This window comes from Podarcis pityusensis (genome assembly GCF_964106645.2).
Source record: "Podarcis pityusensis genome assembly, chromosome: 11".
Classification (NCBI taxonomy): domain Eukaryota; kingdom Metazoa; phylum Chordata; class Lepidosauria; order Squamata; family Lacertidae; genus Podarcis; species Podarcis pityusensis.
In genome coordinates, this window is record NC_138036.1 from 60,145,876 (window position 1) to 60,160,434 (window position 14,559).

Sequence of the window (14,559 nt, forward strand, 5' to 3'; positions counted from 1 at the left end):
CCTCATTCTGTTCCTATGTCTATGATATCCTTATTTATCATTAGCTAGCACAGCTGATCTTACCCTCTGTTCTCAAACTAAAACGGTAATATTCAAGGTTTGCATAATGCTTTTTCCAGCTGCAAGATTATTAGTGCTGTAATATTTCTGAGTCTCCACCAGAGGGGACTATGTACTAGGCATTGTGGCCTTACAAAGCACATGAGACATGAAATGCTGACCAGTCAACAATTCTATCTTCCAGTCAGATGGAAATGCTTATAAATACTTACGTTCACAGCTGCTTTTGACATTACCCATCTCTTAAACTACATTCAGATATCATTTAAAAGGGGCTGCAAATGCATCTCTGTCCCAGGGAAGATCTGAAAACTTCCATGATTTCCATGAATGTGCTTCTTCACAAGGATACGGAATCAGGTGTGCTACTTAAAAAGCTGCATATGTTGATATGATGCAAAGTTCTTGAACTCTGATGTAACCAAATATGCTTTCACTTCATTTAGTCTAGTAATACAGCAATATCTTCTACTATATCCACCTGGTCTCCCTGAATACATTTTGTCAGTAAAGGTAAAGGTAAAGGGACCCCTGACTATTAGGTCCAGTCGTGGCTGACTCTGGGGTTGCGGTGCTCATCTCGCTTCATTGGCCGAGGGAGCTGGTGTACAGATCATGTGGCCAGCATGAATAAGCCACTTTTGGTGAACCAGAGCAGCGCATGGAAACGCCGTTTACCTTCCCGCCGGAGCAGTACCTATTAATCTACTTGCACTTTGACGTGCTTTTGAACTGCTAGCTTGGCAGGAGCAGGGACTGAGCAACGGGAGCTCACCCGTCGCGGGGATTTGAACCGCCGACCTTCTGATCGGCAAATCCAAGGCTCTGTGGTTTAACCCACAGCGCCACCCGTGACCATATTTTGTCAGTAGTCAAAGTAATAAGTGGCAAAGCCAACAACATAATTACACCTATAGGTCCATGGGGATTAGGAATTCTACAGTTTGAAAGCACTAGGGCATGTAATGAACCACTGGTGGGCAACTGGATGCATATTTGATTTCTTGTAGGTCAGTGAACTGCTGCTCAGGCATTAAGCCACAGATGTATACATGTCTCAATATTATCTGGGCAAGAGTTCTTCTGATATTATGTCTATTCAAGGCAGCTAGATTGATATTCTTATTAATGAATAACCACTTTTCCTAGACAACTTATTGTCTTCAACTAACAAGGAAATCCCAGTCATGTTGTTATGTACTGAGTTGAATAGGATCCAAACTGCAGCAGTCTGATTGGTCCTAGAACAATAGGATCCAAATTGCAGCAGTCTGATTGGTCCTAGAACAATAGGATTCAGAATGCAGCAGTCTGATTGGTCCTAGAACAATGCAGCAGTATGATTGGTTGGCAGGAACCACCCAATCATGCTCCAGATATAAGTGAATCCACAACCTGATTGGCTTACAGTAGAATTCCAAAATTAGCCAATCATGTGCAGCCCATTGTGTAAATAATGTATATAAAGCAGATACTTCGAGGGGACTTTCATTCATTCCTCCTTACCACTATGAGCTGAATAAAGAGCATGAAATCACTTTGCGACTCTGAGTATATTTCACATGTCTATTCAGAAACAAATCCTACTGCATTCAGTGGGGCTTACTGAATGCAAGGGTTGCAACGTAAAACAGTAACTTTAGATGAAGCATAGCTCAACAGACCGATAAACCAGGCAAGGTACTCTCTGTACAAAGTCCTTCATTCCACACCCGAGAAACTCCTGTGATTACTTGTACAGAGTAGATTGTTGTAATCTCTTCACTCAGTACATTTACTATTATTTTCAGTGCCTGGAAACATTTCCTCTTCTGCCTCATAGGCCATAAAATGCATAATATCACAATGTATAATCTCAGTGGACTGCATGCAACCCTTCTGCCTGCAAATGGGACCTTCTTTCTCTCTTCTCCCTGTGCGCCTCCAATGCACACCATTCTCATCCGGAAGGCTGGGGGATCCCCCATAACAGATTTGGGGGTGGGGTGGAGAACTTGTGCAGGCAGAAGTCTTTGTGCTAACAGGAAAAAATCATTGGATACCATCCGATGTTCTAAAGTAACTTTTCATTCATACCAGATAGTGTGGTTCTCATGCTTTTAAACTGAAAATAAATGGAATGGTCTCAAAGAAATGTATTCTGCTCTGACTATCTCTGAAAAATGTACGCTCAGTCAGAAGCAAATCTGTTCATCAGGTGAAGATAGTAGAGAAAGTTTACCACCTTGCAGTTGCAACACTGCAGCAACGCACACATGACTGAAAAAAGTAACCTGTTGGGTTAGAATAGCAAGTAGCATGGATGCGATCGGAATGTGCTGCCTTTACAGCCAGAGGGGGAACTGTTTATTTATTAGATCATATTCAGTTTATGGCTTTGCAAAAGCTGATACAGATATGAATACAAATGCACAGAATAGGTAACATACTTCTAAGAGATAATTCTAATTATGGAATAAGGTGTAACAGAAACAATATATACATATAATAAAATCCTAGGACCTATCCAGTCTCTGAACATATAAGTATTTATAAATCTGAGGGTCTTATAGACCTGCTGAGAATGAAATAATAACCCCAATATACATTATTTCTCAGTCTAGTTATCATACTGACAGCCACTGAACTACAACATTAATCTAACAAATTAATGTCTAAAATAAATGCATGAAACTCCAGGGGGTGGGGAGCAGAATGTTTGTATATGTTGCTAGTCTCCTACAATTCTACATTTTATAGGGATTTTATAAGAATTTTGTTTCAAAGATTTGAAACAAAGATTTGAAAATGGTTGGCAACCATTTTCTCTTGATGCCAAATCCTTTTTGACACAGTTTTCATTTTGTAAACAGATTACAAAATCAGTGGAAAGGGAGGCATGGTGATTTACACTAATGTAAGATAAGCTGGCTTCTAATACTTGAATGTACATTTGTGGCAAAAGTCAGGCTGGATGAAAACTCACATTCCCAGTCCAGGTTATTTTGGCAGAGCCAAAACCAAAATGTCTTGGTGGTCAGGTCCAGAATCCAGCATGCCCCATCTTGGAGTCAGGAACAGTCCAAATCCTGGCTATTGTTGTGCATTTCTAGAGATACCCAGTGTGGTATCAGATGACTGACAATCAGACCTGCACCACATTGAAGGCCTTCCCTAACATTCATAGGGCTGCTATATGTCCACAATTTCCCAGAAATAGCCAGGATTTGTCCCTCAAAAAAGCTGAACAACTTTGCTAACAAATTTTGTGTCTTGATTTTCACTTTTTGAAATAAGGCAACCCCACCATTCAAGGGCTACGTTTGTTCCCTGGCACCTCAAGGTAGGACTGAGAAAAGACTCCTGTCTGAAACCCTAGAGAGCTACTAGCAGTCTATGCTAGTAGTCTATACTGAGCTAGATATACTAGCCATCTGTCTCAGTGCAGGGCAGAGTCCTGTGTCCCTAAGGGCTGATGACACTCGTCCCCCAAAAGGCCTCTTGTCCATGTCATTTAGGGGCTCAATGTACATGCACATTTTCATGTTTCAGATATCAACTAAAACCATTTTTGTGAAGTGCAGGATTCAGCTGATAAGTCCCTCTAGCAGAAGCCAGTGCAAAGGCTCTCACAACACAACAGAGCTTTCTCCAGTCTCCTCCCTCTTTGCCCCCCCCCCCATGGACTTGGGGGGCAGGAGAACCCTGAGAATAGTGTGTGGTGGGAGGAGAGACAGTATTCAAATGATTTAAATTAATAAAAATAACATTTGCAGCAGCAGTAGCAGCTGTAACAATTTTATCTATTCAGCTATACATTATTATGACCATTTGATGTGTAATATTCCTTGGAATTTTATTTTTTTATAAGAAAAAGCTCAAATTTTAAAATATATGGAGGCCCTTTTGCAGAACACATATTCTTCTGGATTTATTTCCCTTTTGCTTCAGTGACCTGACTGAAGAACATGAAAGACTGGTGACGTAGCGTGTAAGTAATCTGCCACTCTAAAGCCCTTTCAGTTTGTTAAATCTCTATTCTATTCTATTTTAGTCGAGATGTTGTGGGTTAACATACAGTGCAACAACCCCTTCACTCTTATGTCTCATGGCTTCCAAAATAATTTCATCATCTGGCGCACAAGATAAAATGCAGATGTTCTTTGTGCTACGCATACTGGCCCAGACAAATTTTTTTCTTGGCTTACACTTAAAAGTCTGAATACCAGTCAAATTCAGACTCATCATTACTTTCTATCACAGTTTATTCACAGTTTACCCTAGTGTGGAACTGAGGATGCAATACTGTAGCGGAGTTATGTTGGATGATGGGCTTTAAGATTTAGTGGAAGACTCACTGCAGTAATGCCACACCAGATACACAGTCAGCATGACAGATATGCCAGAACAACTCCCTTGAGACACCTGCAGAGTCACTCCACTAGTGAACATATGCCACATGGTGCCAGAGATATGGGTGGGATGGGGTAGCAGGCAGGAGTGGAATACTTCTTCCAAAACCCAAACAATACCCTCTCAATTCATTGCCATCCTCCCGTCAAGGGCATATTTTGATACCAACCTAAAATTTTACTCTTCTTGACTTCACTGGAAAGGGGGAAACCATTTTTAAGCCATCCCTATGTCAACAACAGCCCCATGTTGTCACAACATAGTGTATGATATGTGTAGTTCTGCAACCAATCACATCACACATAATTGATATATAAACCCCACACAAGGAGACCATAATAAGCTGTGCAGCATGGGCCTCTGTCCCTAAGTGGTTCCCTTATGTTGCACACACTTAGCATTCAATATCACAGGGAACACAGGGAAGCTATGGGAAAGGGGCACTTTGATCACACATGAAGCACTTTGCTTGGCTTCAAAACATGTGTAGAAACTTGAATTTGTTGCTAACATTTCTCTGTCTAGAACTCGAAAGGGGCCTCAGCCTTGATACTCCAGACACAAACTTCCAACATTTAAGTCCACTTCAACAACTTGGGGTGCTAGAAAAGAGCACACTGTGCAGGAAAGCAAAGGAAGTGAATACCCTTTTGCTTTGCAGGATCACACACAGTGTTTCAACATCAGAAATATATGCACAGCCACTGCATTCTGCCCCTTCTCTCCCATGGCAGGGAGGCTGAGCCAAGAACACTAGCAAAGCACTGAAGGGGCAGTGCTCCCTCATCTCTCTTGCTCATAAATGCACCATGCATACAGGTTGTGGATGTGTCTGCTATTTCCCTAATATTTTTGTATTTTTTAGCATGTGTATTTCCCCCACTTCTCCTGGGCTGAGCATACATTAGTTCTTGCCACATACATTTAAAGCACATAGGTTCCCCCAAAGAATACTGTGAACTGTAGTTTGCTCCTCACAAAGCTCTAGTTCTTCGCACCCTTAACAAACCACAGTACCCAAGATTCTTTGCAGGAGCTCATGTGCTTTGGATATGCTTTAAATGTAAGTTGTGTACACAGTATCACAAGCTGTTTCACTGTGTAGTGATTATGTATCTCCTCCAGATATGTCATAAAGTAAGAATAACCATGCTCTGCATATTAATTAACCCCCCACCGCCTTTCCAGTGAGCAAAGCTGGTATCCTGTTAAATGAGGAAGGAAGCACATGTGCAAAAGCTGTTTGGGCATGTGATTCCTGATTCAGACAAAAATACCTTCTAGCTGTATTAGGACAAGGCAGTTTTGTTACCGTCAGCTACACTTGACACTTGCAAGTCCTAAAGGGATGCTGTTGATTCCTTGCTGATCATTACTACTCCAGACAGAATGGCAAAATTAACACAGGTGGCATATTCCATCTGTGCTTGTAGAGTCTTTTAGAGTCAATACTCCTCAGCTGGTTACATCTTCAGGTAGATAATTTCCCCCTTAAATTCCTGTTTATAGTATTGCAGTTTTAGAGAAAAGCAGCCCTTGGGAACCTTACTCAGTGAACTGGGCAGCCCACCCTTTCCATTAAAGCCCAAGGTAGACAGTAATATTTAAAAACAGATTTTTTAAAGTCTTACATCGTTTCCAGACAATTGGGTTTTGGCGAACCTCCAGGGAAAAGGACTTCCACAACTGTGGAGCAGCCACCGAGAACGCCTCTTTAAGTGCCCTTTCCGCCTGAATTTGGTGCACGGATGGTACCAACAAGAGATCGTTCTCGGCTGACCGTAAGGATCGTGAAGGGACATAAGGGAAGAGGTCTTTCAGGTCTGCAGAGCCCAAGCCATTTGAGGTATGAAGTTTCAGTCTCTCTATCAGTAAAATAGGATTGATAATCAGTATTCATATTTATTAAACAGAATAAGAGCTGCAAGTAAGAGAAAAGTGCTATATGTCATGGTTTATTAATTATTATGTATTTAATTATTAGGTACTAATCAATCATACAATAATATTAATGATTTCTCATTTACTTATTCATGTAATGCTATTGTTAAGATTTTTATTTTATTAAGATTACACCTTAAATTCAATTGAATTCAATACTTTTCTTAGATTTCTAAAACTATCTTTATGCTCAAAACTGTGCTATATGTCAGGGTTTATTAATTATTACGTATTTAATTATTAGGTACTAATCAATCATACAATAATATTAATGATTTCTCATTTACCTATTCATGTAATGCTATTGTTAAGATTTTTATTTTATTAAGATTACACCATAAATTCAATTGAATTCAATACTTAGATTTCTAAAACTATCATTATGCTCAAAACTATGTTCATCTCAATGTGTACTGTATGTTTGTGGTGGTGAGGAGGGATTGTGGTTTTCTAGTGCATGAGTTCTCATTTATTTTTCCTGGATAAATCCTATCCAGGTTATGATGTGATCAAAACATTAAACTATCAAACAATCTTGACGTACTGTTGATAGGGGAATGTAACTCAGTCAAGTGAGAGTCACTCCTGTGGTATAAAGTAGATGCAACAGCGCTGTGGTGAGTGAAGAGCGAATGATGATCAGAGGGGTCCTCTGTCTTCCAGAGGCAGTGCAGGAAGAAGCACTCTGAGACTGTTGCTGCTGTTAAGGCCCGACCTGTTAGAGGTTCCGGCCCCCCACTGCATTTTATACTAACATAAAATGTTCACCTTCATTCATAAGAAACTATGTCTGTTCTTTCTGTGATGCATATAAATATTCGATTTGCATTAGTGAAGATGTAGTTTCTGTATATACATACAGAATGATACTCATGTTGAGGCATTCAGGGTAATTCATATAACAGTTTGCTGCAGATCCACCTTCCCCTTGCATGGGGTTCAGGTCTGGTGTTAGTCGTGGGCCCTGCTGGGATAGTGGACTGCCAGAAGTTGCCAAGTGTTGATGTTGGTCCTATATAAATACAATCACTTACATTTCTATACATAAAATCTATTTGAGAGTTTGGAAAAGGACGAGGTTTTCCCCCCAGTGGTTGTGGGCAGAGAGAAATGGGGGGGGGGGGTTTCAAAGGAAGCATGGCAACATACCATTCCAGAATTTCCTATTTACTTGCTTTCTTTTAAGGTTCACGCACTTTCCATGGAGTAACTGTAAAATTCCTTTGCAGCTAGTACAGTCGTTGGAGTCGAACCCTTTGCATGTTGCACAGGTCCGGTGGCATGGCTCACATTCTTCTGTGACCTCATCGCTGTAGTAACCAGCTCCACAATCACTCACACATTTCCCATCTGGAGGAAAAATAAAAAAGCCTTTATGTCATATTGTGACTGATGCCAGCTAAGTCCTGTTATTTGGAGCATTGAAAGTAGAGAACAATGTGTGATTCAATTGCCACTAAGCAAACTGGGGCACCCTAGGAAAGTTTAGCTCTACTAGAGAATGCAGATGCACAGCCCAACCTCAAGTACACAGCCAAAATATAAAACGGGGTGTATAGTGTATAGTGTATAGATCGGTAAAATTAATATATAAAGTGTATTCATCAATGAATGAAGTGTGTAAATGAAAATGCACAACTTTAATCTCTCCACAAATTTCAAATTTGCAAGATGTTTAAAATGTATGAAGTACCAATGTTATTGAAGTACCAAAGTTAAAACATACCAATTTGCAATAATACTGAAATCTCTATAGTGTAGATTTCTAATTGGGAAATCTGGTAAAACCCAGATATAAATATATAAGGTTAAAACATGTTTAGCACATGATTATATTTGGATTTTGTCACATTTGCTGGTTATAACAGTGGAGATTTTGATATCATTGCACTTTGGTACGTTTTAAATGCTGGCAGTTCAAATATTTTAAATACCTTTTAGATTTGAATTCTGTGGAGGGATTAAAGTGGTATGTTTTTATTTCCACATTTGTTATAATTTACAGATCTATACACTCATACCCAGGTTTGTGTTTTGGCTCTGCTACACAGCCTCCAACACAAAGTCTAGAGAAGTAAGTACTCTAAGCATAATTTCTACCTTATTACTTACAACTGCTGGCCAACTTTCAGGAGCACTCTGGTTCTCTGTTGCAGCTTGGAGTATATGAAAGTTGAAAAACTGTAAAGCAGAGCCACAACTCCACCTCCTTATAATACCCCAAGCCTGATTTTCTTAATCTCTGACCACAGAGAATCCAGTTTGAATAAGATAACAAGGTCCAAATAACTTATGATAAGGGGACGAGGTATGTACATCTGAGCCTCATAAAAGGTTCAAAGTGCATTTCACAGGTCTATGCAAGTCTTGACTTCTGGAGTGTGGGCTGCATACTTGCCTGCCTGCAATTTCATAAGCATACACCATAATAGGAGGCATGTGGATTATGCCACATGTTGACTGCAAAAAGTCACCTACAAAGAATGGAAGTGATGTGAAACCATTTTCAGGCTAAAGTTACTTTGTGCCATTCATTCATCTCTTATATTGAACAAATGAAGTTTGCATTAACATGCTTAAAATGAAAGGCTCATTGGGAGTTTCGTTAATAAATATATATTCCCTCTTTACCCCAAAAGTAGAGGGGTGTCTCTGAATCTCATTGCTGCCATTTAAAATCCAAAGTTGACTAAAGTTTAAATGTGCAGATTTGAAGACATACCTTTGATGTTCTTGTGCTTCTAGTGGCATTATTTCCTGAACCTTAGTTTACAAGCACTTAATTAAAATGAATGAAATTTTAACCTTGAATGCTTTAGGCTTATTGAAGCAGATGTCTGGGGGTCATTCTTTTTAAAAGGTGGTTGGGAACCTACAGTCCCATAGATTTAAGATTGTAGTTAGTCTCCCTTAGGGATGAAACAATCTGCCAATTTTAGTTGTCTCAGTTTCTCATGTTTCTAATCTTCAATTCAGTTGTCTACATTTTTTTAAGCCTCATGAAAATTCTTCAGGATCTTTAATGTACATTTCTCTTAACAAACATATTTTCATATGCAGTTTTGACTAATGTACACATTTTTACAAGCAATTTCTCCTAATACAGTGCATTATTTAATGCTATTTTCACAAATATTGAGTCATTCTTATGCATATTTTCTCCTAATACATACAATTTTGCAAACATTGTTTGGTTGGAGAACTGCATTGTATAATTTGGATAAGTGGGAATTTTGAAGGATGGCTATGTTTTGGTTCTCATATTGTTTCAGAAAGAGCAATTTTGACAGATTTGGCTTGAAATGGGAACTGAATGGAATTTTTGCCCCTTCCCAGTCTCTCTCAACTGAATGCATATTTTGCCTTCTTGGGCAAGGCATGAAATCATTTCCCCATGTAAAATACTTGTCACCTTTCTTACCTAGAAGAAAAAACCCTTCTTTACACCAGTAACACTCATATTTGTCGCAGCTTCTGCAATTTGGCTGACACTCTATGCAAAGGAGAGACTTTTCATCATTGTACGTATTCTGAGGACAAGTTCGGTAGCATTGCTGTTTGTACCTGGGGGGGAGGGAAGCATTTTTGATCATCATAATTTTCATTATGGATGGATAATGGTGCATCAAACAATTGCAATGAACAAGCATAATCCTCTCATAAATGTACTCATGTGTGGCAAGCATCTCCTCTAAAATGAGGGGTGACAATACTCAGGAATGTTTTTAAGTACAGTAGCTTAATAGTTAAGGGAGCCTTTCTCGGACTCTGTCCCATGCTCTGTCCCCGGGTTCTGTGAAGCACAACAAGCAGGTCTGTGAAGAAAACAGCTGTAATGGCAGATGATGTGTGATTTCCATTGAGCTGCAGTCATGGGGATTAAATTACTCAAGCAATTGTCCTGGAAATCCCTTCCTGTTTTCATTTCCTCACTGAGGCTTCCAAGAGTTAAAATCTGTAGCAGTGCAGGCAGGATGAAGTTGCCTATCTGCCTTCACAATGCTACACATCACTGCCAGTTACAAGAGGGGGGAGGGGAGGGGAGGGGGAGGGGGAGGCAGCAGAGAGCTCAGGATGGTGCCGCAATGGAGCCTGCCCATCACACCCACTGTTTGCCCCTTCCCCCCTTGAAGACAACTGGGTTATGTTATGCTAACCTTTGACTCTCCAGGGGTTGCTGAGCTACTGCTCCCATCAGCCTGAGCCAGCATTTCCAATAGTCACTGATGATGGGAGCTGTAATTCAGCGTCATCTGAAGGGCTATAGATTAACCATCGCCACCCCCCATTCAAACAGCATATTCCACTCTGCTTAGCTCTGAAATATATAAGACACTGTTGTGTTTCAGAAAATAGAGAAAGAGAGGGAAAGTGGGGAAAAGAGTAATAAACTTACATGTAATAATTATGAATGCATGATGTGCAGGCTCTTGGGTCATCTGGAATTAAAAGCAAACAACACATTGGAAACAAAATACTGTGCCAGTTTCTCATGTATCCAAATCTCAATTGGCTAAATGAACAGTGGGAAATTAAGAAATGTTTAGATAAATAGGGAATGCTATCAACATCATTGTTGTTGATGATGATGATGATGACCATTCTAATTTAAATAGCTTTGGTGAAAAATGTCTCCTTTGATATACAGTTTTTCTTTGATAGCAAGTTTTGATTGCCTGGCTTAAATTTGCGGTCACTAGAATTCTGGATACATAAAGACTTCATAAGGACTAGCCTCAAACTGTATAACTTACCTTCTTTATTCATTACATTTATATCTTGCCTTTCTTTTAGGCTGGGGACAGACTTTTGGTGTGCCCCCTTTTGATATCACAGGCATCATCTAATAGATACCTATTTCCACTTTCCCCTCCCCAAACAATGCCTAACACTTGCACTGGTGGCAGATGGGACAGCCCTCTCCTTTTTGAAGCAGCTCCCACTGGAAGTATAATTGCTTGCACAGAGTGATCTTCATATAATGAAATTGCTTATATAGTTGACGTTTCTTGACAGTTAGTTTCAAGCTGCAATCCTATAATACATACTGACCTAGAAGATAGTCCCCCTCTAAGTCAGAGATGTCCTTGGGTCCTCCAGATGTTGCTGGAATACAACTCACAGTAAACCATACCACCAGCCACAGTAGCAGACAGAGGGCCAGCACAGGTGGGCTTCCAAACACCTTGGAAGTCAATGGGGAGCTCAACAGGTGTGGTGCCCATTTGACACTCCTGTTGCCATGCCCATACCAGCTGAGCTCCCACTGTCTTGCCCCTCCCTCTCTTCCTCCCAGGAAGCGTAAGCAGCGCTCAGGAGCCAGGAGAACAGAACAACTTCATCTGCCCCACCAGACGCTTCTGATTGACCATGTTGGTTGGGACCGATGGGAGATGGAGACCAGAAGCATCTGGAAGGTCACATCCAACGGTATTTTTCTGACAGTACTCAACAATACACAGTACCAACACTACCCCCCAATCTTCCAGTAAGGTAAATGGAGGGTTTGGAGAGCAAGCAGGCAACTGAAGCTAAAAGGGGGATTGTGAAAAGCAGGATCACTGTGAGTATCAGCACCATTTTTCTATAAAAAAAGCACTGGCACATCTAAGTGATGGCTGTGTAGTCCCTCTAGAAGAGCAAGTCTCTCAAGAAAGACTGCTGGTTTTCAGTATTCCTGATTTTTTTTTTTTTTAATCCAGCTACTGACATCAATACTGTAGCCCACTTTTTATGAACTATTTATTATTATTATTTTAGGAAATATTTATAGCCCATTCTTCATCAGTGCTGATACAAGGATGAGGTACAACATAAAATAAATTATGCCACCAAATTTATACATAACCAACAGTAAAACACATGTCTTTACATTGTGCCATCCCCAACACAAAATTCATTGTTATTGCTAACCAAAGGCCAGTTTTAAATAAGCACTCATAGAAATATTTTTGGAATTGGAAATCAAAGGGTCTTTTTAAAAATAGGACTAATTATTTCTCTCCCTCTTAAATATGGGCCTTGTTTCAGTTGTTATATGATTCAGCCTCATAATAAGGAAAAGAATTGGATGCCATAGTTCAGTTTTGTAGATTGGGACTTAACTTATACTGAATGAGTTGATGACTGTGCAGGAATTTGAACATGTGTGAAAGAGAACAATCTTCTGCATGTCTGCTCAGAAATAAATCTCAGCTGAGTTCACTGGGGCTTACTCCCAGGCAAAGGAGCCAACCCCCAGGGGCTTCACCCCCCAAAAAATATATTTGAGGGAGCCACCCCCCCCCCAAGTTGATGGGCATTGCCGTTCAAATGGTGTCCATGCACCACGTCATGTGATCAATTATGCAGGGCATAATACTTGCCCCCCCATATTTTATTCAAGTTGGCAGATCTACTCCCAGGTAAACAGGCATTAAGACTGCAGCCAAAGTCAGGCACCACTCTGAGTTCAGTACTGGACTACATATAATTTGCTTGGAATTTGCTGTGACAATACATTTTGTACTCCCTAAACCTTATGACAGATGTGTTAGATATTTCACTACCTTAAGGTCAGGCAGTTGAAGATTTAGAAGACATCTGAAGGCAGCCCTGTTTAGGGAAGTTTTTAATATTGGGAGCTGTTGGGAGCTGCCCAGAATGGCTGGGGAAACCCAGTCAGATGGGTGGGTTATAATTAATGTATTATGATTATGATTATTTATTCTTTAAGTTAAAATGATTAAAGAGCAATGACTCTTGGGGAGAACAAACTCAGAAAGGCATCACCTTCACTTATCTAATCAGGACTCACATGGTCCCTGTGGATCTCCCATAATTCTAACGTATTGTATTCAGCATTCAGTCAGGAATCTATTTTACTATATCTTTCCAAGTATAGTGAATGTCTTTTTTTGAGAGAAAACCAGCTCTCTTGCCAAAAGCAATTGTTTAGAACTGTGACTGCTTTAAAGTTTGTAAACGAAAACAAGAAATTACCTGAGGAAGCTGTCAGTGTGCTGCACTCAGTGTTGGGGAAAATCAACCATGTGGGCATCTATAAACAACAAACTACTGTAGGACTACAGGCGATGCTTTAGGCATACCAGGCAAATCTCAGTTCAACAGTATACTTCCACTCAAATTCAGACTCACCTCCCTATCTGTGCATCCCAGTCCTATGCATGCAGTAGGAAAGAGACCTTACTTCGTATAACAAGGCTTATGCTTTGACATTTAACTATACTTTAATATAGTGAGAAAAGGGTGTGTGTACTAAAAATACCCAATACCTTTTCAACCTAGAAGACAACCTGCAATGAAGCTCCCAACCTATCACATACTGTTTTGATTGCAGAAGTTTGCAAAACAATTCATATATACATACAGCATCAATTTAAATTTCCATTGAAATCAGAAAAATGGAGGGCAATCTGCTTTCTTGAGCAACAAGCTTTTCTCCCCCCCCCCTTCTAATTAAATAAGCAAAATAACTATGCACAATGATGATATAATTTCATTTATACTGTTGTGGCATTTTCTTCAAAGGTGCAAAATTGATTACTGCTTTGAACAGTTAACAGCTGAGTTGGGTTTAGGAAACATGTCATTATGTTGACTCCAGTCCTTCTTAGAGAATCAGTCTCAGAAGGCGGTAGTACAGGGGCTCATTTGGTTTATAAGGTGCTTCGGGCATCCATTCTGTCCCCCATGCTGTTCAACACCTACACAAAACTGCAGGGCGATGTCATCTACAGCCATCTTTCCCAATCTTGTTGGACTACAACTCCCATCATCCCTCATGAGCAGGGTCAGTGGTGAGGGATCTTGAGAGCTGTAATCCAATGTATGGGGGCCTGAGGCTGGGAAAGGTTGGTTTAGGTTTGGGTAGGGATGGATGAATCTGTCAATCTCAGTTCCTCATGCTTAAATTCAGCTGACAACAAGGGACTGCGGGCCTCAGGCTGCTGTTAGTCAGAAGCAAAGAGTTTCGATCATATCTTGGCTGAAGATGAGCAGGCCCATGGCAAACAAAGCAGGAAGTTATGGCTCCCGGTTTCATTTAAATCAGGAAAGTATGGTTAAAAGAGCTTTGGATGCTCAGTGCAGGTTTACACGGATCTTTGACTTGGTCCAGCTGACTTCAAAATCTTCGATGGTATTTGCAAAGTGCTGCTCATGAGA

The 14,559-nt window shown here is 40.3% G+C and overlaps 1 protein-coding gene across 1 annotated transcript in view; it reads right to left on the bottom strand.

Annotated features, from left to right (window-relative positions):
- LOC308457907 (proprotein convertase subtilisin/kexin type 5-like) overlaps positions 1–14,559 on the bottom strand; it is a gene marked incomplete at its 5' end in the record, with an annotated part of 51,129 nt that overhangs the window by 11,525 nt on the left and 25,045 nt on the right. Inside the window, 4 exons of the mRNA XM_080972127.1 lie at positions 6,084–6,317; positions 7,543–7,743; positions 9,815–9,957; positions 10,790–10,832. Of these exons, the coding sequence (XP_080828253.1) occupies positions 6,084–6,317; positions 7,543–7,743; positions 9,815–9,957; positions 10,790–10,832 (621 nt within the window). The remainder of the gene's footprint in view (positions 1–6,083; positions 6,318–7,542; positions 7,744–9,814; positions 9,958–10,789; positions 10,833–14,559) is intronic.